Below are 27,486 nucleotides of genomic sequence, written 5' to 3'. Positions count from 1 at the left end.
TTTTCATGTGGCAGTGGTTTTATGACACTGCAAAGGGTAATTAAGAGTCAACTGTCAACTATATTTGAAATTCCTTATGTAAGGAATATTTAATGAACCAATTGACAGATTAGTCAGTTTACCAAGATGAGCTCATTGTTGTGTATTATTCAACAAACAATTAAAATTCCTAAGCCACCACTTTAGTATTTGAGCCAGATTCTATGCAATTTTCTAGTAATATAATTATAACATTCCTTGGTCATGAAGTGGTGAAGAATGGCAAATTATATTTCAGTGCACTGGATAAAACATAAGTCAGAAGTAAACTTTGTGGAAATTATACTTTAATGTACAATCTACTATACAATTTACAGACCAGACACAGAAAGCTCAGGAACAAATGTTTGAAAATATGGACGATAGAAATGGGCCAATAATCTCCAGCTAATAAGAAACAGGGACAGATTGAAGCCATAATCACTCACTACCAAAACACTGACAATTCTTGGGCGAGTATCTCAGTGCTTCACTCCTATAATGTGGATACTGACTTTTATATCAGATGAGCAAACCAGGTTGGAAGTTCCCAAGGGCGTGAAACCCTCCCATGTTTCTTGTCATAGAACCATCTAGTAACTGAAGTTGAATTGGTCAGATTTATCCTTAAACTGTAACTATTTTTACATTCAATGCAAACTGTCCTGACCAGTTAATGCTCAGAAAACATTCACCATTTACCAATAAAAATGTCTACCCAAAACGATGAAAATTACCTTCCAGAAATTTCTCAAATTTCTCACCGTAAGTAACAAGCACAAAACATAGTATAAAACTGATGTTAAAATGTAATTCCTTACTTCTGCCTGAATTAAACTTCAAAATTAAGTTGGGTTGATTACAGCTTTCAGTCCTACTCGGTTTTGCATTTAGTTGAGATTCAGGCTGACAAAAGCACATGATCTCAACTAAATTATTCCATTACTATACCAACCTTCATAACTGGACATCAACATGTAAGGCTCAGATGAAAGACTGTCAAAGTGCACTCACAACTGCAGTGGGACCTGTTGGACTATGTATAGATGCATTGCCAGACAGGAGCACATACACGAAAGAAAAGACTCAAGGTGCTCACGAGTACTTTCCATTCATGTGCAAAACTATTCATTTCTAATTTTGCAATAGGATGCTGTAGGTTTTCACAAGATCATTGGCCCATTTCACTTCAAAATGGTAGCAGCTGCGCTGGTAGTCAGTTACCAAAACCCAAATACATTGCCATGAGAGGCAGACTTTCCCATAGGTTTGAACTCATTTAAACACAACACATCAATCCAGTCTCTTTCTGATCTCCTGCTGCCACAAATGCATTAATCCTCTGTGTCAAAGGCTCCCACAGTTCTTTCACATGTTGGTCCCAAACGACCATTCTCAACAGAAACCTGGCCAGTAAGCATCGGCAGGATAATATACCACAGATTTCACAACTGGGCAAATACCTGAGCCTACTTGATATTCTTGTACAGCCACATCATTAGGACCAGCCCTGCTGCCTCCTAAATCACTCACCACCTGCTCAGAATCTGTGAAACTAAAAGCTAGACTGGGTGAGAACTGCCTTTCACTGCTGAACTCTAAACTGGGGCAAGGGGAGTAGAAAATACATCTAGCCTCAAATTGCAGCAAAAGGTGCAAAAAGTGGTAAAATCCCAGGTGAGATCCTGAGCAAAGTCCAGGTGAGTAAAGTGTCTTGCAGGCCACTGCCACAGGCATTAAAAATCCAATGAGAAGATCTCCTCTCAACCCAATAATGGCCATCTCAGTTCTCTTCACTACTCCTTGGTAGCTGTTAGGAATTTCTGTACCGGACATTCTTCCAGCCCTTTGAATGTTCTGGATGCTGCACAGAAAGAAAAACTCAGATTGCAGATTTCTCTTTTACAAGCTGATATGTGCCAAACAATCTATAAGAGTGACATTCCATCATTGGTATATTTCACCTCCGCCCATTCCAGTCCCTTACCATAATTGGTGAGTAGACACTGTTCTTCTTTGCTCTGGGCTGAGTGTTAATTGCAGGAGTTCAGTTTTCTCCTTTGCAACACACTCACAATAGTAGGAAATGCAGATGCTGGAAAATCTGAGATAACAAGGTGTAGAGCTGGATGAATACAGCAGGCCAAGCAGCATCAGAGAAGGAAGGCTGACGTTTCAGGACTAGACCCTTCTTCAGAAATGGGATCAACTGACTTCTCCAGTTCCTGTCCTGTCACTATGGCTATGATGTTCGGCAACACTCCCTCAAACTGCTGCTTCTAGTATGGCCTTCAGCATTAAATTAGCAAAGAGCAGCAAATCAGGTGGACTTTAGTCTATGTTGTAAGAAAATCCCAGAATGCAGGGAAAGGGTATGATTCCACAAAATGCTTGGGTACTGTCAGTCACCATGCATGCAATAAATCTCAGTAAATGAAAACAGCAAGGAAGTTCTAAAATCAACGACCAATCAAGCTCTGCATTCATATTACAGCTCTAATCATTATATTAAAGGCGAGTGAAGATCTCAGACAGTCCATTCAGACAACTCAACCTGAATATCAGCCCAAACAAAATTCAAACAGGGGATTCAAGTGCTCAATGCTGCAGCAAAATGAGATGCTTAGAGGAGCCTGAATGATTTTGCTTTCTCATCTCAAGTCCTCCCTGATGAAGGAATCTTGTTGGGTGGCACAGGGGAGGGCTCAGATCCAGCCACCTTCTTGTTTAATGAATTAATGCGGAGGCCTAACTCTGGATAGGACACAAATGGAGAAACTCACCCAGTTTTTTGGATATATTTTTCAGACAGGAATCCCATTCCTGTTTGGCTTGAGTAATCATGTTCATGGTTAGTTGCAGCTGGTCCATCTACAAGAGATCACAAATCAGCTCTAGATCATGGAACATCACTCAAATCACAAAAACTATTTCCAACATCAAGGACAGTGAAATATACAGTGGATTTCAGATCACAACCTCCACAGCTTAGCCCATCAGCAAGCAATACAAATCCCTGGCTTTCAGTCATGATTTAAACCATGAATTGTCTAAATTTCACATGCACACAATCATTGTTGAACCACAGCTATAAAAAGGCAAGGTTGTGTCCAAACTGTCTCCCCCACCATTTGTGCACACAGGGACCGGCATCAAACAGCAAATTACATGACAATTTTACATTCCATAGACAGGCGGCGTGGTTGGAGTTCTGGCGCAAACCACTATAGATAGAGGTTAAGGTTCCAATTACACTTGGAATGGTGAACCTTCAAAGATGTGTAGTGAGGGTGAGGCACAACTGGTGGCAACATGTGAAATACAGCAGCAGTGGCAAGAACCTCTATTTCCTTTAGAAGGCTTTAATATGGACCCAGTTTCAGCAAGTGGGATGGGTTTACAGGCTGCAACAACTTCCAATCTTTTGTACTCTGACTTGGCAGACACAAATCAACCATCCAGCAAGCGCTCAGGTCTCTCTTTCTTTTTCGCTGAGCCATTGAGATTCTGACTGGGATTGGCCTGCCTCACTGCTCCCAGTGGTGTCAGCCAATTACAGCTGGATCCGGGTGAAATCTGGCAACATGTGAATGCTGCGGAGCATGCACCCCATGCCAACACGAAAAGGGAAAGGGCAGAATTGTATGGAAACAACCATCAGTGATGCATAGGAAACGTGGAGCAACAGACTCAACTCTTCCACTTTGCACTTCAAGAAGTGTAAATTATACCTTCAGTATTGCAAATAAAATTCTCCCCACCCCAGACACACTGCCTCCAGTCAATTCACTGGTCATGAATTTCTGACTGCTGTAAGAAAACCCTCAGCAACTTTATAAAATCTGAGGAATTGCACTGAATATTATCAGAATAGTTTTCTCTCCCTCTCAGATAGAAAGCCCTCACAGCAAATTCCTAGCAGGCAGTGAACGCTATTATACCTGTCTTGTCTCTAGCACAGGCACAGAAACAAGACATGGCAAATCCTGATTGGGCAGGGGTGTGAGAGAGTGAAAACAAGCACATGCACGAGACAGAAAGAGAGAGAGAGAGCAAGAGCACGAGACTGGGAGAGCGCGTGCGTGTCCATGAGTGAGCGTGCCTGTGTACGTGTCAGCAAATGTGCATGTGAATGTGTGTGAGCGAGTGTGCACACGTGAGACAGCGTATGTGTAAGCAAGCAAGCACAAGTGAGCATGCGTGCGTGAGTGAGAGTGCATGTGGTAGAGGTGCTGGCTGATCTTGTGACTTCGAGGATGAGACAGGGCTCCCTCGCAATCAAACAGCAACAAGACAACTTCACAAAATTCCAACAGAAACTGAAAGAATGAACACCTGTTTCTTGCCAACACTGAATAAACAATTGGCACAAACACACCAGACACTTTGGATGGCAAAAACTTCCAGACTTAACCAAAAGTTTGGTAAGCTGAAGGAGACTTTTTCTGGAGTGATTCATGCTGCCTTTGGACTAATACTGTGGCATACTCAGGAAGACTCTAGATAACAGGAAACTGCCACTTTCATCCATGGAAATCGGCATCTTCTGATCTGTGACCACCAACCGCTCAAAGGAGTGTTCGACCATTGGCCAATGGAGATCTGCATACCCCATCAGTTTGTCCAATCAGGGGCCATTCTCGCCTGTAATGGGTATTCTGATCACAGGTAACATTACTACTGGACAAGTCAGATCCCAGAATAAAATCTGGCCTGATAAAATCTTTTTAATGTTAAAAACATGATGGCCTCTCATTGAAACAGGTTTTTGCTTTTAAACAATAAAAGATGTATAACACAAAACAAAGACATCATAGCACAGATTGAAAGGTTTGATAGAAATGGTAAAACAAAATTCCATCTACTCCCCAACACCATTATTTTACAGTAACTCAGAATCCAGAGAAATGTGTTACCCTAACAAAGCTGTAGGTTTGACTTCATCATTTCTTCTGTTTTCTTCAGCTCCAGTCCCATGAGTTGGTATGGCTTCTTAGTAGAGCCATCACTCAACTTGGGGCTTAGACTTGCTCAGCCTTTTAAAAAATCTGGTTTCTAACGAAACATTCCTGGTCTGCAAGTTTCAGAAACTTTCGCAACCTTTCACTAAAGTAATTTATTTCCTTAACTACTCTGAACAATTTACTTCTCTGACAAAGACTACCTTTGCATCTGGCTTCAGTCAGGTCTTCCTTCCAAATGAATTCCAAAGCTTTGGAATTAAATTTAAGTAAAAGTCTGTTCACCCTGAATTCTGCGAAGTTAACACCTTAATGTTAACACCTCTTTTTGGTTGTAAACAGAAACAGAATAAACAAACTTCAATTAGCACACCAGGATACACATACTGTGTTAAAATCATGGTCTAGGAAGATTAACCTAGTTAATTTTAAACCCTTTCACCAAAATAAACTGACACCCATATGCCACGAGCTTAAAATTCAAACTCACTAAAAAAATTGCCATATATAGATCACGCACCTTTCAACACACAAGTCAGATACCTTTGCTGTCCATTTAAACTGTACATCATTTGTAAACTATTATGATTGACTCCCACACCAAAATGTTACATTGCACCATCCCACAGCAAACCTCGTTCCCTGCCCCCGAATCTTGTGTACCATGTACTCACTATACATTCCATATTCTGGAGAACGGACACATCCTCATTCAGAAAACTCTGGTAGTCTGGCTTTGTCCTGATCACATTTATTTGAGAATTTTCCAAAGCGATTGGTTCAAACATTCCTCCAGCCACTTTGGCTTTCTCCAAATCACTAAATTGAATAAAATTAGAAAATTGTTTAACAAACCCAAACAGGAAAGTAAATTTTAACCTCTGGAATCAGAGAACACCAGATCAGTTCAGTTATATGCTCCCCAGTTGGAGGTTAGGAGAGAAGGAATTTGCTCCACTAAATGTCTGGGTACCATCTCAATGAAAGTGTGCACAAAATGTGAGGGAACAGTTCCTGATGGCCAGAGAGGTAACATCTCTCCAGGTCAAATTTGATTACCCCAGGCCTACATGAAACTAGGCTGTAAGAATCCTTTGTGCAACTGTCAGAGTTATAATACTGTTGGTGCCCAAGTAGAAAACTTGCATTTGGCTCACACACTTCAGCCTGAATCATGAGAAATTACAGATAACAAGGCGTGGAGCTGGATGAACACAGCAGGCCAAGTAGCATCTAAGGAGCAGGAAGGGTCTAGGCCCGAAACATCAGCTTTCCTGCTCGGCCTGCTGTGTTCGTCCAGCTCCACACCTTGTTATCTCGGATTCTGCAGCACCTGCAGTTCCTATTATCTCTCACGAGAAATTACAACCGCATTTACAAGATTTCCTCAATTTCTATTTCCCTCTCCATTGCTTATGTTATGATTCACTCCCAACTCTTAGTCATTATATTTATTCATTTTAATTGAGATTTTCATCACTAAAATTTATAGAACATTACAGTACAGTACAGGCCCTTCGGCCCTCGATGTTGTGCCGACCTGTCATTACTGATTTCAAGCCCATCTAATCTACATTATCCCATGTACGTCCATATGCTTGTCCAATGACGACTTAAATGTACCTAAAGTTGGCGAATCTACTACCGTTGCAGGCAAAGCGTTCCATTCCCTTACTACTCTGAGTAAAGAAACGACCTCAGACATCTGTCCTATATCTTTCACCCCTCAATTTAAAGCTATGCCCCCTCTTTAATTGTATTTAAATAATATGTTTATAATAAAAATTATAATTGAAATAACAGAGCTTCCTCCCCTTTATGAGAATCAGTGCCCTATGTGCTGGATTATCCCTCATCCAAATCGGCTGCAAGCTCAGGTGCAGCCAGCATCAGGCTGTTAGTAAAAAGAACACACATACAATGCCCAGCCTTTGCACTTCCTGGATAGTGATTGAAGTAGAATGCCTAACTTACCTTCCCTGCCAAGCATCACAGACATGAAACAGAATGGTTGCACCCGTCAGGCTCACTGCTTCAGACTGTATTTAAAGAACATCAGAGTGTTGTGGAAAAGTGATCAGACAGCAAGGCAAGCTGGGTGGGGGTGATAATGGGAACTGCAGATGCTGGAGAATCCAATATAATGTGAGGCTGGATGAACAAGCTGGGTGGGGGATTGGGCTCAATCTTATGATCTCACTGTTGAGGTGAATGTGCATTCCACATACAGTTCAGATTAGTTTGATGAGAGACGGACTCACATTGAGAAGTTTCCAATGGACCAGAGACCTGACTGACCAAGAAAGAAATCACTGAGGAACTCACTGAGATGCATGTTCTGCTTTTTGGTGATAGACTTCCAGCAGGTGGTCCCAAGCTTTGCACTCAACAGTTAATCTGCAAAAGAAACAGTGGCATGGCATGACAGTTGGCATTTGTTGCTATTTTCCTTCCTCTGAAGGCACTGCCTCTAGAGCCACACCCTATGGCCATTAATTCAGAGAGGCTGAACAGCTGTCATCACGGGGTATGATGCAGTTCGCCCCATCTTACCATATCTGAGGCTAGTCATTTTAATACTCTCTCCAGATTTTTTTTTAATGTCACCATCTCCCACATGAATCCCTTGCCCCTTATGGTCAGTCAGCCTTCGTTACGCAGTGCCCCATCATTGTGGATGCTAGAAATACATCTGTACCTCCCATTCATTTTCCTCCCTGCTGCTGGAAAGGACAAAAGACCAACATCCAATGAGGCAACATTAACTGGAAGTCACAGACTGGTTTATATTATCCAGAATACACAAGGGAATGTAATGATAGCATTCTTATAACATTATCACAGTGTCCCATCAGTAAGTCAAACAGAGTCTTCTCACAAGCATTTTTCCAATCAAGTCTGCTTTATACTTACAGAGACCACGGTCCCTCAAATCCTCCTGTTTGTAAACCCAGGTTTGGCCACCCCAACTTCCAGATATTCCTCAGACAGCATGTACTCAGCCCACCAGGAAACAGTTGGTGGTGGGTGGGTAGGTAGCAGAACACCCATAGTTATCACAGTGGGTGAATCACTCAATACGCAGCTGGGATCAGCAAACTTAGATAAATGGTTGCACCGAAGATCATCCTGTTCTGAGAGACTCAATGACTCAGATTAATTGAGGATCCCAGATTTAATCTTTTGACATAAACTGCTACAACACAAACCAATGCAGGACTAAAACTGCATGACCAAATTTAACTTTACATTCTGCCATAACTAATATCAACTTATGTCCCTCATATGTTGTACACAAATAGCTATCATTACGAAAATGCTTCATCATCAATTTTGTTCCAGAGGATTTGCTTTACAATGGCTTTTTTAAAAAGTTAGACTTCTTGGAAGTCACATGGCTTAAACTAATTCTTAATTTACTGAAAATCACATGACAGGTTTACGGCTGTCAAAAGTCAGGTTTTGTTTTGGATTTTGTTCTGGAATACAGCCTTCTTCTTATGAGAGAAGCTACCCAGATCATGCTGTACCCAACAGTCCAGAACCAAGGGTCACAGACTAGCGATATGGTGTAAGCCATTTTTGACTGAGAGGAGGAGAAATTCTTCACCCAGAGAGTGGTGAGCCTATGGAATTTGCTATCAGAGAAAGTAGTCAAGGCCAAAATATTGCATGACGGCAAAGAATTGGATATAGCAGTTGAGTCAAAATGGATCAAAGGATTGGGGGGAAAAGCAGGAACAGGTTATTGATCAGAGATAATGGGAACTGCAGATGCTGGAGATTCCAAGATAATAAAATGTGAGGCTGGATGAACACAGCAGGCCAAGCAGCATCTCAGGAGCACAAATGAGTTGGATGATCAGGCATAATAATAAAGAACAGCACAGCTGGCTTAAAGAGCTGAATGGCCTATTCCTGCTCCTATTTTCTGTGTTTCGATGACAGACAGCCACGCCTGCAACCTCTAATGTAACACACTATGGCGTTTAATGTCCTACATTTAAATATAGGAAAACACAAAAAGCTAACTGTTGAATTTTTCTAATGCAAACCTAGTCATTGTTATTATTAACACATCAGCTGAACCAGTTCCGATTTCATCACAGTGCATTTTCCATTATGGCAGCACCAGCTGCTGAACTGTCTCTGGGATCAAGCCTCAGTTCTGGAAGCTCGAGTTCAGTGCCCTGCTTGACTGGACACTACCTATCACACACTTCAAGAACAAACAACATGCAGCTTTTACATAAAGAATAATTGCTTGGGCAAGGCACAGAGAGATATCAGCATTCATGATTCCACATTCCATGGTAAGGCAAGCTGCTTGAAGTCGAAGGAAGAAACTAAAATGCAGAAATACTAAGCTGCGTGCAAAAGGGAGCTACTTCTTTTACTGATAGATCATCCAGTTTGTACAACATTACTGTTTGTGAGAAGGTTAGGGCTGCAACTGCTTTACTGTTAAAGGCAAACAGCACCCCCAGTAGGAATGGCATGGTATGGCACTGGTGACTTGGTGTAACACTGTGTAAGGCAGTAACTTTGAGCTCTCTTGTCCTGTCCTACTATGATATAATGTTCAGTTTCCTTCTTGGAGGGCTGTAAATATAAAACTGCAGCACACTGCACAAAGCTATGATTCACAAATTCATTTTACCAGTTGAGGAAAAACAATGCCGAGGATGTGTAAAGAAACAACTGTTTTATATTCTGCCCTTTATTTTCTCAGGACATTCCAAAACGCTTTAGATAATGTTTTGAAGTAAATCAAAATTCAGGGGTTGTGAGCTCTGAGACAGCAATGGTGGCTGCAGAGCTCAGAGTGAACATTAAAAGCTGCAACGACCCTTTCCATGCTCACTTCTTTCATATGATGGCTGTGGCATAACCGATTGATCCAGGAGATTTGATTTCAGCTCCTAAAATAGCCAATGAAGATGAAACTCATGAAAATTAAACACTTCACTTCCCCTGCCACGCTTGGATTCACTTCCTCAGTACCTGAATTCTCAGCGTGGAGTCAGTGCAAAATCCCAGCCTTGAAATGGAGTCAGTGGGAAATAGTTTGGGAAGTATTGCTGTTGTTGCTGGTATGAAGGGACTGGTGTGCTCAGTTCCCTGAACAGATATTGAACCTCTAACTAAAGAGGCCAGAGTGCTGAGTCATGGACCAGTGACACCTAAGACAACTTACTGAGCAAACATATTTTAAATTCTGGCACAGTGATAAAAAGTTTTAGTATAAAATGAGACGTTGGAGTGGCCTACCTGGAAATGTCATCCTTTAGCTGCTTCATCAGCATCTCAGTTTCTGAATTGAGAAGAACGCTGGAAAATAAACACCAAGTTCACAAAGACTGGCAGATTTACAACGACAGACAATCACCATGGATTATGAAAATTACATCCTTGATTGCACATAGGCCCTGAGTCAGAAGAAGTTGATGCAAGCAGTAACTGTACAGTCAGGAATTATACATCCCAATGCTATTTGATGGTGCCATGTCTTAGGCTGAGAGACAGTGAAAACAACTGGAGTTCTCTGGGAATCTATTAATGTGCAGAGGTTTTGTATTTTAGGATTTACACTCACAACTATGATGTGGAGATACAGCAAACTTGCAACACAGGCAGGCTGACAACTCAGGTTACCCCGTTCAGCCTTCCATTTCCACATCCTGATTAATGTTGGGTTTTTCCAGCAGATGGTCACCAAGAAGCAGAGATTGTGGCTGAGTGCAGATTTCCAGTGTGAGTTCTCAGGTGGGAAACAAATGGAGGAAATAATGTTTAAAGCCACAAAAACTTATACCTGCGTCCAAAACTGCAAGAATTGTTAACCTGAACTCTGCAAATATTGTGGCGAATATTTGAACACCTGCCTCTTTACTTAGGTCACTTACTCATTTGGTTTCTCTGTGCATTGCTTCAGAGTCCCGTCTAGTTTCATAGTCTCCACAATGCGTTTCACGTCATTGGAAATATCAGAGGCTGCAGGAACAAACAATAAAGGATCAAACAGGGAAAAACACACTACACCATCAAACAGCTTGCAAGTACCTTCCTAATCTGGTTGTACCACTAGGGAGATGCAGTTAAAGGACAGACATTTTACTGGATGAACTTTCTGGATGATGATAAAGAAAGGAACTGCTATTTACAAAGAACTTAAATCCGGTTTAAAGCAGCAGCTGTGAGCTATTTATTATTTTCCACTTTCCAACAAGCTAGCTAATGCCTATTATATTATTGAGACGATTCACTTTATTGTTTCATACTTCTGCTTGGCAGTAAAAGTTCAATCTCAGATGGGAAACCATTCAAGGTAGGTGCAATGACTGATTTCAGCAAGGCCATAGTAAAGGCTTGAGAAAAAGTTTTCTATATTCCCAACCAGCCAGAGTGAAATGGGTCAAGGCCAAAGAAAAAGAAAAATGAAAGACAGGGGAAGTAAGTGAAAATGGCGATGGACAGGGTGGGTGGGGTGAAGAGAGCAAATACCCAACTGTTACGATGTTGGCATCATGACGAATTTTGGTATGTGTTTTTGTTTTACTTTCAACCTTCAGAACCTGCACTAGTTTAATCATAGGAACATGCACAAACAGTTAACATTATTACACGTTCCTGAGTAGATACTGCACAGTTAAATGGCATGCTCTAGCAAATGACTGACACAGGGCATAGAAGGTCCCATAGCACTACGTCAAAGATTTGCTACGGAGTTACTCCCAAGATTCTAGTCAATAGGTTTCTCTTCATCAATATCATTAAAACACAATACTTGGTCATTCCTTGCTGCGGACCTTGCCGAGTGCAAACTGGCTATTGTCTTTTTTGCACTATCGCAGCGACTATTATTGAAAAATGCTTCACTGTTTTTGGAAAGATACTGGATACTATAATTGTGAAAGATGCTACATAAAAGCAAGTTTTTTTTGGTTGTTTTCAGAGAATATGGCAGCACCTCTAGGGCACAAGTAGGGTGTTTGTTTCACTACATAATTTCATAGGATGCTCCATGTCTTCAGAAGAGTGTGGAAATTCCAAAGTAGAACACACATAAGCACAGTGAGCACCTGTTTGTGTGGCAAACACATTGTTCATGCTGGCAACTCTAATATAGATCCAGACAGCAATCCTTTTCCTTATCGCTTGAGTCACCAGTTCAACAATCTCTCAAAAAAAAATTTAGGCAGACATCCCAATTTGAAAAGAAACACAAATATCTTCACAAAGGTGGCTGCATCAAGCAGGATTAGATTCAATGATTCATCACCTCAGCTGCTCAATTCATTTTAATAGTGAAAGCTGCCAAATAGGTGAACAAAGGGCATTGAATGTTTGCATTTGAATGGAGTATCTGGCTCCTTCCTCAGAGGTTAGGCAAAACTACTAATTCCATAAGTTGTGCTGGCTCTACAGTTGTGTGTGGTTCATGTTGCAAACTTTTTAAGGCATTATGACAGAATTAAATAAGTCTGTACATGGCTAAAGCCCCAGATATACAAAAATCTGTAATTAGAATGGTTATTGCTGACAGGCACTGTCTGATTCTATGCGGTTCTCTACATTTTCAGATACACGGGTACACAGAGACAGATTAGCTTTGGAGCCTCAGATTGCACAGAGGTGGAAGGTGAACCCTGTTACTGCACTCCATGCTCAACCCCATTCATGAAGACTGCATCTTGCCATGATGTTTGATTTCAGCTCCTCACAAAGCAAAAAAATCTCAAAGCATTTAATCATAGTGTTAAACATCTAAGAAACATTGAGCAAAAACGCACAGTAACGAAATACCAGGGCAGATAGGCAAACTGTTAATCAATGGAGGCATTAAGCAGCATGTTAAATGATAGAAAATATAGAAGGGGTTGGGGAGGAAATTCCAGAGTCAAAGCAGCTGAAAGCATAGTCACCAATGGTGGAACCATTGTACAGGGTAATTATAGGAGTGCAAAGGATTGTCAGGCTGAAGGGAGTTAGAGACAAAGGGCAAGGCCATCATAGGCTTAAAAACATCACACACAGTTCAACCAGTTACCACTCTGTAAGGGAAAAATCAAAAAGCTCCCATCCACCATCCTAAGCCGGGTAACACTGACCATTCACCTCAGCAAAAGCAGAGACAGAAGCAAAACTTTCCTTTACCACCTAGAGGATGCATCATTGAAAATTATTTTGCTGCAACTGCATTAATTTTGTTGCAAGGCTGGAAAAGTGCAGTATAAGTGAGACCTGAGATCTCAATCCTGTGAAATGGTAGACATTAATCACCCTTGTCCACTGGCTTCAACTGGTTGAGATATTGATAGGTTATGTAAGTGGGCAAAAAAGTTGGCAAATGGAGTATAATGTGTGAAAATGAAAATTATTCATTTTGGAAGAGAGGACAAAAGAACAGAGTATTATTTACACGGAGAAAGCTGCAACACAAAGGGACTTTGGGGGGACTTGTGCATGAAACTCAAAGTTACCACACAGGTGCAGCAGGGAATCAGGACAGTAAATGGAATGTTTGCCCTTATTTCAAGGGGGTTGGAGCATAAGAGTTGGGAAGTCTTACTGCAACTATATAAGGTGCTGGTGAGACCACATCAGGAGGACAGTAAACAGTTTGGTACCCTTATTTATGAAAACATTATTTTATTTGAGACAGTTCAGTGAAGGTTCACTAGGATGATCCCCAGTATAGAGGGACAGTCTTATGATCAATGACTACACAGATTGTGACTCTACTCATTGGAATTTAGAAGAATGACAGGCGATCTTATTGCAACATATGGGATTCTTAAGTGGGTGTTGCCCCTCATGGAAGAGTCGAGGACAAGAGGGCATTGCCTCAGAATTAAAGGGTGCCAATTTAAAACTGAGACAAAGAAGAATTTCTTCTCTCAGACGGCGATCGCCTTTGGATCTTGTTACTAGAGATCTGTGGGAGCAGAGTCCTTGTGTATATTTAAAGCTGAGATAGATAAATTCTTGCTCATTAGGAGAATCAAGGGTGACGGGAAAGGGCAGATAAGTGGACGTGAGGAGTGTCGGATCAGCCATGATCCTATCGAATAGAGCAAGCTCAACGGCCAAATGGCCTACACCTGTTCTATTTCTTACGGTCTTACTTTATGCAGGCTACAACGCCGAGGTTTAGTCACACAGGAAGAGGATCTGTGAAGCCTTTTGTTTATGCTTCTTACAATATCATTATTCCAGTGGTGCTCAAAGCAGCTGCTTATTTAACCTTCAGGCAATCAAGTGTCTTACCTTCTAGGGCAAAACTTCAACAACTAGAGAACAGAATGGCAGTAAGGCAACAAGGATCAAAGGGAGTGCCAGGCACTTGTAGGCGATACATCGTCGCCTTACCAACACCACGTACAGGTGATCAACTTAACTAAGCAAGAAAAGCTTAGCTCGGAAAATACATTAGAGATGACAAACCGAAGATATTATGACTAACCTTGCTTTTGAAAGGCTTCCAGATTGAAGGCCTCTTGTGGCTCCAAGGAGCGTTGCAGCTTTTGCAAAGTATACTGAGAAAGAGAAACATGAACAGTTTTACATCTGTTCCTCAGGAGAAACCTCTTTACATAAGTGAACAAAAAGTTGAACAGCACTTCAGTTAAGCCTGTGCTCAGTTGCTCAAAATTAGCCACAAGCTTCTGTTTTCCAGCAATGATAAGCTGTTTGCTACAACTGTACAAAACTTTTCCCACACTAAAAAAAAAGTTAATCTGTGCTCCTCGAGTTCAAAGTGACCACCCATGCCCTTCCTTGTAACTGTGGAGCGAGGTGTTACAGGTTGTTCTCCTATAATGTGATAGTCACATTCTTGCGTGACCTCGTGCTAAAGAAAATCACTATAACCGTACCACAGAAAAGTTTGCTTGATGCAAACAGCATCCACTATTCATCAAATGCATAACAGCCAATTTGTGTAAACGAAACATGCTTTATAATAGAACTACTTGTATCATCTAATCTGGTTTCTAGCATCCCTGCCAGACCCTAAAGATAATAATTATGATGATAGCTAAGGAACAATTTGATGAGAATTTAGAGGGAACAGGTAATCAGTATGTTGGAGTCATGTGATTAAAGTTGAAATAAAACTGACCAGAGAAGCATAAGCCTGGACTTTGTATAATTAACTTTAACCTCAGGTATTTAGCACAGACCGAATTCAAAACTTGCTACACATCCAAATTTGGACAGGGAAACCTCTGCAGTTCTATGAAAAAATTTCTACGATAAACACAACATGAACGTTTCACACCTTCACTGTTACTTTTATTGAAATCCCAATGATTACACAAATATTCAGAATGCACAGTAAGCAAAATGAATTTTAAAGTCTCATACCTCTAAACATGCATGAAACAGCAGTGCCAGTCTTTCGTCCTCAGGCAGATCTGTGCTGATACCCTCAAAAATGTCTAAAAAAGTGGGTAAAGTTGAAATGTTAGTGTTAAAATGTGCACTTATAATTGATTCAAAGTTACCAACTTTAAATTTTTACTCAAATATTTTGAGGTAGCAGACTTTTAAAGAAACACGTGAATTATTTGTGATGTTCTAGCTTCTATTGCTCAGGAACAGGCGTCACAGAGAGCAATTTTCAGTTGCACTTGGGATGTATGTGATTTCGACAAGGAGCAGAAAGTGGTCATAAACCAGGGACATATACATTTATTTATGATGCAATATTGTACTGCAGTTATTCATCGTCTGAAAGGGGAGAAGGACAAGGTCAGAGCTTCAGAAAAACATTCTATGCCAGTGAGTGCCAAAACGATGTAGATTGCTTCTGTTGATTGAACTGCAACTCAGAACGAAACTGATTACACCATTGTTAAAAAGGCAGCTCATTACAAAGGACAAGGTAGCAAGGCTTAAGGCAAATAGTTGGAATTAAGAAGCACATCAACCATCATTTCACTGAATGGCTGAAAAGGCTGGAACAGCAATGCAACATTTTCATGACTCTAATATTTACCCAAAATAATCCCAAACAGATTATCCAGGCTGCTGTTTGTGTCATCTTGGCTGCTTTGCTTGTCTGTTTTTTAGCAGTGACTGTACCTTCAATGCACTCCGGTATGTTCAAATGCAGTGAAATGTGCTGTATAAAGACAAAGGCTTTTTTTGGGGACACCATCATCTGCAAGCTCCCATCCAAGTTCCTTGTCACTCTGGCTTACAAATATCAGTGTTGCAGGGTCAAAATCCCTGAACTCCCTCCCTAACAGTATCGTGGATATACCGAAGTCAAATGGACGGTAGCAGTTCAAGAAGGCAGCTCATCATCAAAGGTGATTAAGGGTGGGCAATAAAAGCTTCCCACAATACTGTGAATGAACTTTCAAAAAAATAAAATGTCTTTGTACACTGAGCTTCATCACACATCCTTCTGGTTAGTCCTGGCCCACAGTGAAGAGTTTCTTTATTTGTTATGCTCAGATGGATCTTGAAAACATTAATGAAATCCCCTTTCCTCTCCTCCACAGTAAAAGAAAACTTGGCGCACACAGCTTCGCTTTAACTCGTGTATGTGATGAGTCTTTCGTTATGCCTTTCCAAGGGCCACACAGTCCTGCCTGTAAAAAGACTGTCAAAGCAGCACATAATATTCCAGACAGAAGTTTTAACCAGTGCCCTGCATTGGCTCGATATCAGCCCGGAGTTCTATTTTATCTACCATATAATTTATTTATTTTCTTTGTCGCTACTGGTTTGTGCAGATGGTTCTGAACAATGTACAGACATCCTTTCCTAATTCCACATCCTTTGGACTATTAGTCTGTAGTTGCAGCGTTCCTCAAGGGAAAGACATTGACGCTGGAGGCTCTGTGACTGACCCCTGATCAAAATACTGGTACCAGCAGAATTGGTCCAATCTCAGAGGTGGCTTGCACCTGTAGAATCAAACTGCCATCAGGTTGGGGGAAATCAATAAGGCAAGTACTTCACACATTAAACCAAAAATGAGGATGCACTGAAAAGTAATCGACAAAGCAAAGAAAGAAGCTTTAAGTGTTACAACTTGAAAAGGATTGGGTCTCAAGGAACATACACAGAGTGAAAGGACATTTTTGCCATGAGGGAACAGAGCGGTCACTAAATATTTCAACAATACTGTGGATGCAAAAGAGAATGTATACTTGGTGCTAAAATTTCTTCTTTCATGGCTCTGCAGACAATGTAACAGGCTTACCTCCAGCACAATGCCAAAGCTGCACCATCTGCAACCACTAACAGGAACACAATAGCAATCAACCCTCTCCTCTCCCCTACCGTACCCCAAAGTACAGAACCTTCTTGGTTTGATAAGGCACCTCTTGCAGGTGGGAAGAACATATATCAAGCTGTGAATGAACAATCTTCAAAACCCAATTTATACCAATCATGTAAGCCCCCATGAACGGTACTTCTGATTTACACTAGTGGAAATTCTTTAAAGGCATGTTGGGTTTTGGGAGAAGGGAGAAATGGTGCAGTCTGAAGGGGACTGTTTACAAACTATTATCACTGAGGAATCTGACACCAGCCACAGTCAAGCTGCTTATCCGATAGGTTTGTAAATAGTTCTGTGTAAATCCTCTTCTAGTGCAGGAAGCAGAAGGAGCTTTTAACAGGAAGAAGCATTGCAGATACAACAGAGTAAAGTTTTCAAAACAGGCACCATGTTTGGTAAACAAATGAGTCCTCACCTGTTGCATCATGGTGGATTGGTGGGAGGGATTTTCGCCCTTTACCACCCTTGAAACTGGAGCGTCGCCAGGATAGTGATCGTGACTGTGGACTTTTCTTGAGCCGCTTGCTGGCAGATGGTGGCTTACTGACCCCAGTTTCTTCAGCAGGGTTGACAAGGGTCATCCTTCCTTGGGAGTTTGGGCTGACACTGGCACGTTCTGGAGAGATCACACTAGTATCGGCACACACACCAGGGTTTAGCCTGGCACTGCGCCGAGCCTGGAAGCTGCTCGTTTTTGGGGCTCCTTCCTGCTTAGTGATGGTCTCTAAAAAAATTAAACAGTTAACAAAACACAGGACAACAGTCAAAACAGAAGATCTTCCATCAGGTGGACAGAACATAAATGACTTTATATTTAGGCATAAGCAACAACTTCATTTCTCATCTCTTCCTCATTGTTACAGAACCTAAGGAATCGAAGGTGTCCAGAGGATCGCTCAAGCTATTTTCTGCAAGAGACACTATTGTGGACTAAATGCATATTTTCAGAGTAGGTTAAAAGACAGTGATTGCATTCTTGGCTTAAAGAACTGTTAACTACTACCATGACTAAATGATAATTAATAGCTAACATTTCAAATTTAACAATAATATCTAGCTTGTCTATGCAAGAAATCAGTGTAAATTATTTGTACATGCTAATCCCTGAAGCAGATTGAAATTCCATAATCTGTAATTGTTGCCAGTAGATTGTTTTGCTCTCACTGTTTAGTAAAGTCACCAGATGACAGGAGTCCATAACAGGATCAATGTGCATGTCTAAGGTACTTTCATTTCATCAGGAAATCTCAAAGATCCTCACAGCTGACAGACTACTTACACATTGCAATCACTGTTGTTAGGTGTGCAAGAACTGAAGATTAACAGCTTGCCAGCAGCAATATAATAGGAAACGGCAGGTGCTGTCTAAAAGAGCAATGTGAGAGTAGCAAATTCACAGTATTACTTAAGTCAAAAAAGCAAAGAGTTGAAACTTGACTCCCTTCTGATGATGTACCATGTATGCAATTAGAGAGATAAAGCACTCTGCAGAAAGCACTGCCAGAGGACAGTGAAACAGCTGATCCAAGTCAGCAAAGCATTATATAGAAGCCAACAAAACAAGAGGCGCATGCAGATGGCAGTAAAGACAGATGCTAATTCTTTTTAAAGCAAGCTCAACCAAAGCAGGGAACAGAATTACATACAACATACAGCTCGTAAATATGACATTCAGCACAACTTGACCACCCTAACGTTTATTATATACACAAGCAAAAAGATAAGGGTGCAGGGCCAAACCAAATAAGCAATATTAAAAGGATGGAGCATGGAATCAGCAAAAAAATTCACACACACGAAGCAATGCATACAATAGCGTGTACATTCTATTTTATATGATCACAATTAAACACTTCAGTCAGCAAGCCTTTTAAATGTATGAGTGGCAGGCTATTAAACTGAGATTTTGAGTGCTTAACAATTCAAATTGATTTTCTTGATGTTTCTCTGACAGGACTTACTTAACTCATTGTGAAACAGTTGTAGGGACTCCCACTCTGATATGCCTTTTAACCTTTAAAAAGAATTTCTCTTCAGACACAGTCAGTTCCTATTGATTGTAAAGCAACAGCAACAAGGCAGCGTGATCTCTGGAGGTTTGAAACATAACTTAGATTCTTCCTTTTGCTTTTTTAACTGCTTCCTCATTATATCTAGCTGTGGTGAGTAACAAGTTAACAGTGTAAAAATCTCTTCCAACTTGCCCAGGGCAAGATCTATCCATCAATTTAGTACTCCTGGGGCCTATTTCTTTACTTCTTTAATACCTCGTATTTGTCTGCATTGAGCACTATCAAAAATTGACGAGTGTCAATGTAACCTTTTGTGGAAATGCTTTCTATAGCATGTACTTTGTATAACAATCATCTCTCCCCATCAGCTAAGTTTAAGTTTTCCTTACTCAATTTTAATGTTTCCTTTTGAACTTTGTCAGAACACAGTCTGCCTTATTAAAGCACTTATGTGCATACAGTACTTGACTCAACAAAATATGTTTGTGAAGGATATCACTGTGCACACAATAAACTGATTCTTACCAGGGTTTCCAAGCTTCTGATTTCTGTGATATTTTCTTTCAGAAGAGGAACTCTATTGGGGATCAAAAATGTTAAGATCCTTGGTCATTATAGTTTGTTCAGATCCATTTCACTGCTGTTCTCCAAGATAACTTTATTATGCGCCACTGCAAGTATAAACAATTTAGGCTGCCATTTTATGCATTTATATCAAGAATACAGTTTAGAATTGAATTTTATTTAACAAAAACTGTAACGAGGAAACGGACTTCATTAAAAGATGGATTCTTGCATTTGACTGAGGATAATATAACGCTGTCATATTGAAGTGGTTTGATAGGAGCTACGCACGGGTGGGCCTTCAAAATGGATTGCACAAGAAACAATGCAGGGAAGGGTCACAAACAGGAATTGCTAGAAAATCTCAGCAGGTCTGACAGTATCTGTGGAGAGAAATCAGAGTTAATATTTTGGGTCCAGTGACACTTCTTCTGAACTGATGGTAGCTAGGACAGGAAGGTGCCGTGGGTGCATGGGAAAGTGTTCAGAGTGGAGGAGGAGTGGACAAGGGTGTCCCAGAGGAAATGGTCCCTGCGGAAGGCTAACAAGGGAGGGAAGCACGTCTGGTGGTAGCATCCCGTTGGAGGTAGAGGAAAAGGCAGCTCATGGTCCTTCGGATGTGGATTGTGGTAGGGTGGAAAGCAAGGACCATTTGACCCTATCGGAGAGGTGGGTCAAAAGAGAAGGGGTGAGGGCAGAAGTTCAGGAAATAGGTAGGACACAGCTAAGGGCCCTGTGGAGGAGGAGAATCTTTGGGTAATGAAGCAGGTGCCAATCCTTCATGAGTAACCCTGACCCAAAGAAAAAGTGAAAAAATATTGTCACTTGTCATAAGCAAAGATTCAGAGTTTTTTTTTAAACAATATAACTGACCTGATCTGACAATGGTGTAATTTGACTGGAACTCCGGAGCCTGATTAACAGAACAGAAACAGTTTATAAACAGCTTCTGAAATAGAGAAAGTCACAGAGTCATACAGCACAGAAACACACCCTTCAGTCCAACAAGTCCATGCCGAACATAATCGCAAACTAAACTAGTCCCACCTGCCTGCTCCTGGCCCATATTGCTCCAAACCTTTCCTATTCATATATCCATCCAAATGTCGTTTGAACGTTATAATTGCACCCTCACCTACCACGTCAGGAAGTTCATTCCACACACGAACCACCCTCTTTAAAAAATTTGCCTCATGTCTTTTTAAAATCTCTCTCCTCTCACATTAAAAATGTGCCCCCAGTCTTACAATTCCCCTTCCTTGGGAAGAAACGACAACCATCGACTCTATCTACACCTCTCATTATTTTATAAATTTCTATCAAGTCACCTCTCAAACACCTAAGCTCCAGTGAAAAATGTCCCAGCCTATCCAGCGTTTCCTTACAACTTGAACGTTCCATACCAGGCAACAACCTGGTAAATCTCTTCCGAACTCTCTCCAGCTTGTTAATGTCCTTCGTATAACTGGCCGAGCAGAACTGATAGTATTTCAGAAGAATCATCACAGAATATCATCATCAGAGAATCCTCAGCCCAACAAGTCCACACCAATCCTCAGAGCTTCCCACCCAGACCCATCCCCCTACAACCCCCTAATCTGCACATTCCTGAACACTACGGGCAATTTAGCATGGCCAATCCACCTAACATCTTTAGACTGTGGGAGGAAATCGGAGCACCCGGAGGAAACCCACACAGACATGGGGAGAATGTGCAAACTCCACACAGACAGTCACCCGAGGGTGGAATCAAACTTGGGTCCCTGGCGTTGTGAGGCTGCAGTGCTAACCACTGAGCCACCGTGCCGCCCAAAGAGGCCTCACCAATTTCCTATACAACCTCAACATAACTCCTATACGCAATGGAATGAACAATGAAGGGAAGCATGCTAAACACCTTTTTAACCATTGTGTATATGTGACATAAACTTTAAAGATTTATGTACCTGCACCCAGGTTCCTCTGTTCTACAATATTACCCATGGCTCTACTATTAACTGTATAAGTCCTACCCTTTTTGGTTGAACCAAAATGCAATACCTCGCATTTATCCAGATTGAAGTCCATCTGTCATTTCTCAGCCTACTGGCTCATTTGATCAAGATCCCTTTGTAATCTTTGAAAACTTTCTTCACTGTCTACAATGACACCAAAATTGGTGGCACTTGCAAACTTACTAACCATGCCTTCTATATTCTCATCGAAGTTAAATAACATAAATGACAAACAAGACGATGCAGAACCAGTCCCTGAGGAACACTGCTGGACGCAGGCCTCCAGACTGAAAAGCAACCTTCCACCATTACTCTCTGTCTGCTGCCATTAAACCCAGTATGTATCTGTTAAATCCCTTACGTATCTGGCAAGGTCACCCCGAATCTCACTTGACCAAACTTTACTAATTAGTCTACCATGTCAAAGGCTTTACTGAAATCCAAATAACAATGTCGACTGCTCTGCCATTAACCCTTTTGCTAACTTGCTCAAAAAACTAGTCAAGTTTGTCAGGCACAATTTTCCTCTCACAGAACTATGCTGACTATCCCTAATCAATTTTTGCTCATCTAAATGCTTATAAATAGTACCTTTTATAATCACCTCCAACAGTTTACCCACAAATGAAGTCAGATTCATAGGTCTATTGTTCTCTGGTTTCTCCTTACAATCCTTCTTAAACAAAGGTACAACACTGTCTGTATGAAGTTTGCGCATTCTCCCCATGTTTGCATGGGTTTCCTCCCAGTGCTCCGATTTCCTCCCATAGGCTAGATGGATGAGCCATGCTAAATTTCCCATAGTGTTCAGGGAGGTGTAGGATAGGTGGGTGAGAACAGGATGGGTCTGGGTGGGGTGCTGTGTGGGTCAGTGTAGAATTGTTGGACCATAGGGTCTGTTTTCACACTGTAGGAGTTCTTTGATGATGATTAGCCACTCTTCTCTAGTCATCACGCATAGTTATAGATGATGCAAATATTTCTACTTGGAGTGTCATAATTTCCTCCCTTACTTCCCACAACATCTGGGATACCTTAGTTCAGGTTCTGGAAATTGATCCACCTCTATAAAATCTAAGACGTCCCGAACTTCCTCTTCTTTCATGTGAACCATTTTAAATCATCAAAGTTTATTCTTCTGCATTCTCTAGACTCTATTTCATTCTCCACAGTAAAAACTGACACAAATATTCATTTAGTATCTCTCCCATCTCTCAAGGTTCAACACAAAAATGACTTCCTTGATGTTTAAGAAACCCAACCCTCTCTCTAGTTACCCTCCTGCTCTTAATGTATTTGTAGAATCTCTGTGGATTATCCTTAACCTTATCTGCCAATGCTATTTCACATTCTTGCTTTGCCTTCCTGATTTCTCTCTTATGAATGCCCCTACTCTCTTTATGTTTATTAAGAGATTCAATTGAACCAAGTTGTTTATATCTAAAAGAAAATTCATTCTTACTCCTGACTAGAACCTCAATATCTTTATTCATCCATTGTTACTTAATCTTACCAGGTTTACCCTTCACTCTAACAGGAACAAAATGCTTCTGAACTCTCGTCATTACACTTTTGGACACCTCCCACATCCTTTCACCTGCGAACAGTCTACTCCAATCAACGTTTGAACATTCTTGTCTCATATCATTAAAATTTGCATTATTCCAATTAAAATCTTTAACTTTTATGGAAGGCTCATCCTTTTCCATAGCCATTTTTGAAACTAATAGAAATATGATTGCTAGACTCAGTGTTCCCCCACTTTTACTTCAGTGAGGAGAAAAGGGTCCAGGAATATTTCCCAAAAGCAAGTTTGAATCACTGCAACACACAATTATCACCTCAAGAAAGAATGAGGGAATGTGCATGTCCATACTGCCTTTTACAACCAGAAGATGTGCTAAAGCGTTTTACAGCTGACGAATTACATTTAAAGTATGGTGTGCTCCTCCAGTTCCACACTGTATTGACTCTGACTCCTGCATCTGGAGTTCTTGCAATCTCCCAGCATTTCTCTAGACCTGAACTGATGCACTGAATTATATGATTAAGTATCTGGTGTGGAATTTAACCCACAACCAATGTTCCCTCTTTTTTTAAATATGTGTGATCCCTTCAATTACTTTATGCACAACTGCACACCGATGTAAAGGAGCTGACCAGTGCATGGCCACGCAGGAACTTGTAGTCTGGTGTGAAGCACATAGAAAACACCAACCACAGCCTTCCTACTCAAAGGCAAGACCTCCAATTACTGACCTGAATGACACAATAATCAGCGTTGCTTCTACATAAGCTGGATATTGGCATCAACACATTCCAAGGAAAATGCATAATCCCAATACAGCTTAGTGCTGTTTTACAACTCTTTCCCAAGACCATTTCATGCTCAGTACAAATGGCTGGGAACTGTGCTAATAAGAATCCACTGTAAACAGTTACCACTCTTCAGGTACTGCTCCCTCCTGTTTCAAAACAGATACAGTCACACACCCACTTTTTTGTCCTCACAAATAGTTGTCCTGTCACAATCCTCTGGACAAGACAATTCAAAGATCCACTGTCCTTTGAGTAGAGGGCTTTCTCCTTACTTCAGTCCTAAACCACCACTCCCTATTGCTGAGGTGGGCTGTCAACCTGCCCAGACAACTGCAGAATTTTATGTTATAATGAGATCTCCTCTCATTCATTCAAATGCCAGGAAAAATTGGCTCGGTCTACTCAATCTGTCCTCATGCAACAAAAACCTTCCCCAGAAATCGGTTTAATGAATACTTGTTGCACTTTACCTAAGGCAAGCAAATTTTTCTTTTCGGTAAATACTGAAGCAAAAGGTGTGCAAATGGAGTTAAGGTGAAAAACAACCATGATCTAATTGAATACCAGAGTAGGCCAAGGAGCCGAACAATGAGTATAAGCTGTCCTTAAAATTTAGTGAGATTTCCAACATCTTTTTGACAACTTTAAGGTTGAATTTCTCCAGTTAACCCTAGAATCCATCTTGGAAGTATCCTGACACTTTTCTCATCCTCCTAAAGTTGCGTGTGCACTTATTATCCCTGAAAGCCACTTATACCAACAGTAACATTAATTCACCTGAGCATTATGCAAACGAAAATATTTCATTACTTGGAATTCAAAAATAATTAGTTGTACTACTAGTTTATTTTTGCAAGATAAAGATATCTTACGAATCTTATTCACCATTTTGCTTTGCTAAACCTTGACAACTTCAATACCAAAGTTTAGTTTCCAAAGCATTTTGTTGATTGTATCAATGGGTAAAACAGTTTTAATTGAAAGAGGAAGAGAATTTCTATCACTTTATGAGGTAAACTTGAACATATACACTATAACATCTTTAATTTCCCCTCCCCCAATTTAAGGCATACCACAGCTCTCATGGCACAGTGGTAGTGTCCCTATTTCTGAGTCAGATGGACTGGGTTCAAGACTCATTTGCTCCAGAGGTGTCTCATTACATGCCTGAACAGGTTAATCAATAATATTTACAGCTCTGTCAGGATTTAAAGAAAGATTGATATTTATAAAGCACCTTTCAGAATCAATTCACTTCTTTGTACAACAGGCTATAGTCACTGCTTACAATTCAATCTTATGTTGAGGAGATCATTTGCAGAACACGATGTTCAGTCCACAAGCATTACCCCAAGTTTCAAATAATTTGCCACTTTAATTCTCCACTTTGTTCTGACTCTGATTCCAGCCTGCTGTACCATTCCAATGGAGCTCAATGGAAGCTTGAGAAACAACGTATTTCTCATCAACAACCTCAGGGTACTTTAGCATTCTGGGATTAACAATGAACTCAGCAAATGTATCTCTCATTTCTTTTACCTTGCTTGTAGATGCCTGCTACTGAGGACTCTGCCATTAACAAAAATACCTTTTGCATTTTCACTTTACCGTTACCACTACTGACTTTGCGCTTTTTTTGTTATTTAATATTTCTCACCCTCCACTCTGTTACAGATCTTTAGTTTTATTCTTCTTTCCACTCTCCTACTTTTCACTTGATCAAAAACCCAATTGTTCATGAAAACCAAAAGAACTGCAGATGCTGTAAATCAAGAACAAAAACAAAATTCCAGCAACTTTGTTTTTGTTCCTATTCGTTTATAACTTTTCCCAATTCTGATCCAATGCCAAAGGCTTGAAATATTAACACCATTCCTTTCCCCACAGATGCTACTAAACATACTAAGCTCATCCAGCATCTTCTGTATTTTTAAATCTCCACTGACTTCTATATCTTATGATTCATTAATTATAAACTATTAGCAGCAATGGGAGGACAAGGTTTAGGATTAAATCCATAACAAAATATACTGCACTGCTCTTGTCCTTCCAAGACTAATTTCATTAGTAACAAAAATATTGCAATCATTAAAAACAGTATTTTCCAAATCTTAAAGCTTTCAAAATATTTGGAGTTTTGAAGCCCTTTTGAAGGGTTGTAACATGATACTAACTGAGAAAGACATTTGCAAATCTGCGCACAGCAAACTCCTAATCAGTATAAACGATTAGTGATGCGCAGTCACCATGATAAGTGAGAATGTCCCTGTTCTTCACCCATTAGTGGATAGACCCAGAAGACCATTTATATCCATCTTTGTACCACTTCCTCAGCATTACAACTGGAATGTCAAGCTGCATTGCTGAAAAATCCACTAATAATAATCTGCCTACACACAGAATTGCAAAGGATTCACAACATAAACAGGCCTTAGTAACAAATAGGAAGTTCTGCAGAAACTCAGCAGATCTGGCAACCTCTGCAGAGAGACAAACAATTAGCATTTCAAGTCAGAATTGAAACAGTCATAACGGACTGTAAGCGTTAACTATTTCTCCCTCTTCACAGATGCTGCCAGATCTGAGTTTCTCCAGGACTTTGTATTTCAGATTTCCGGCTTCTGCAGCGTTTTGATTTCACAGAAAGAGGTCATTTGCCCCAACGAATCTATGCTGGTCCACTAAGAGATGTTGATTGAGAGGTTCTGTGGAGAGAAATCAGAATCAATGGTTTGACTCCTCTTCAGAACTTGGTCCCTGTGCTGCACTGGAGACTCCACTCACCTTTCAAGTGAAATCTACCGCTATAATCACAACTCACTATTACCTCATGACCTCACCTAACCTTCCCCTCTGTTCTGAAAAGTCACTAGATCTGAAACGTTAACTCACTGTCTCTCTCCACAGATGCTGCCAGACCTGCAGAGTTCCTCCAGCAATTTGTTTTGGTTTGTATCCCTTTTGGCGCCTTCTTACCACAACTAATCTCACACCAAAATAACACGCAGGATTCAACGAAACAAACCTGAGCTCGGAGGGAACACTGACCCGAAGAGTAGCTTTTCACCATTTTTAAAAAATTTACCTTGTTTTAATTCGCCTACCCTCCGCCATTTTCTTCGACTTTGCCGCCGATGGCTCCGAAAGCGCGGGGCACCATGGGAATAAGGGAGGGTAGGGATTGGAAGGAGCGGCTGGCTGCGCTGGTGTCGATCATGCGCACCAACCACCCCTCACCCTAGTGCCTGCCGGTCATTGTAGTTCCACTGTACTGCGCATACGCAGTGCGCGTTGACACCAGTTGCCAGCGAGAACGG

At 40.9% G+C, this 27,486-nt stretch overlaps 1 protein-coding gene across 1 annotated transcript; it reads right to left on the bottom strand.

The window, feature by feature from the left end:
- Positions 1-304: 304 nt before the first annotated feature.
- On the bottom strand, positions 305-27,361 carry LOC125447529 (kinetochore-associated protein DSN1 homolog). The gene is made up of 12 exons (XM_048521994.2): positions 27,255-27,361; positions 20,730-20,769; positions 19,818-19,869; positions 17,696-18,004; positions 15,348-15,421; positions 14,446-14,518; positions 10,886-10,973; positions 10,251-10,310; positions 7,305-7,376; positions 5,654-5,798; positions 2,802-2,889; positions 305-1,882 (listed from the first exon to the last, which is right to left on the bottom strand). The coding sequence occupies exons 1-12, from the start codon at positions 27,281-27,283 to the stop codon at positions 1,815-1,817; spliced, it is 1,098 nt and encodes a 365-aa protein (XP_048377951.2). The 5' UTR covers positions 27,284-27,361; the 3' UTR covers positions 305-1,814.
- Positions 27,362-27,486: the final 125 nt, after the last annotated feature.

Source organism: Stegostoma tigrinum, chromosome 35 (genome assembly GCF_030684315.1).
Source record: "Stegostoma tigrinum isolate sSteTig4 chromosome 35, sSteTig4.hap1, whole genome shotgun sequence".
In the NCBI taxonomy this organism is placed as follows: Eukaryota; Metazoa; Chordata; class Chondrichthyes; order Orectolobiformes; family Stegostomatidae; genus Stegostoma; species Stegostoma tigrinum.
Note: the sequence above shows the minus strand (reverse complement) of the source record. Positions and strands in the feature narration are given on the sequence as shown.

Excerpts from the sequence above, each read along its gene's own strand:
- LOC125447529 (XM_048521994.2), bottom strand. The coding sequence starts at position 27,283 with ATGGCGGAGGGTAGGCGAATTAAAACAAG. Across the intron at positions 10,311-10,885 it reads TGCACAGAGAAACCAAATGA|CGTTCTTCTCAATTCAGAAA; the intron begins GTAAGTGACCTA and ends TTTATTTTCCAG. Across the intron at positions 5,799-7,304 it reads AAAGCAGAACATGCATCTCA|TGATTTGGAGAAAGCCAAAG; the intron begins GTGAGTTCCTCA and ends TATTCAATTTAG.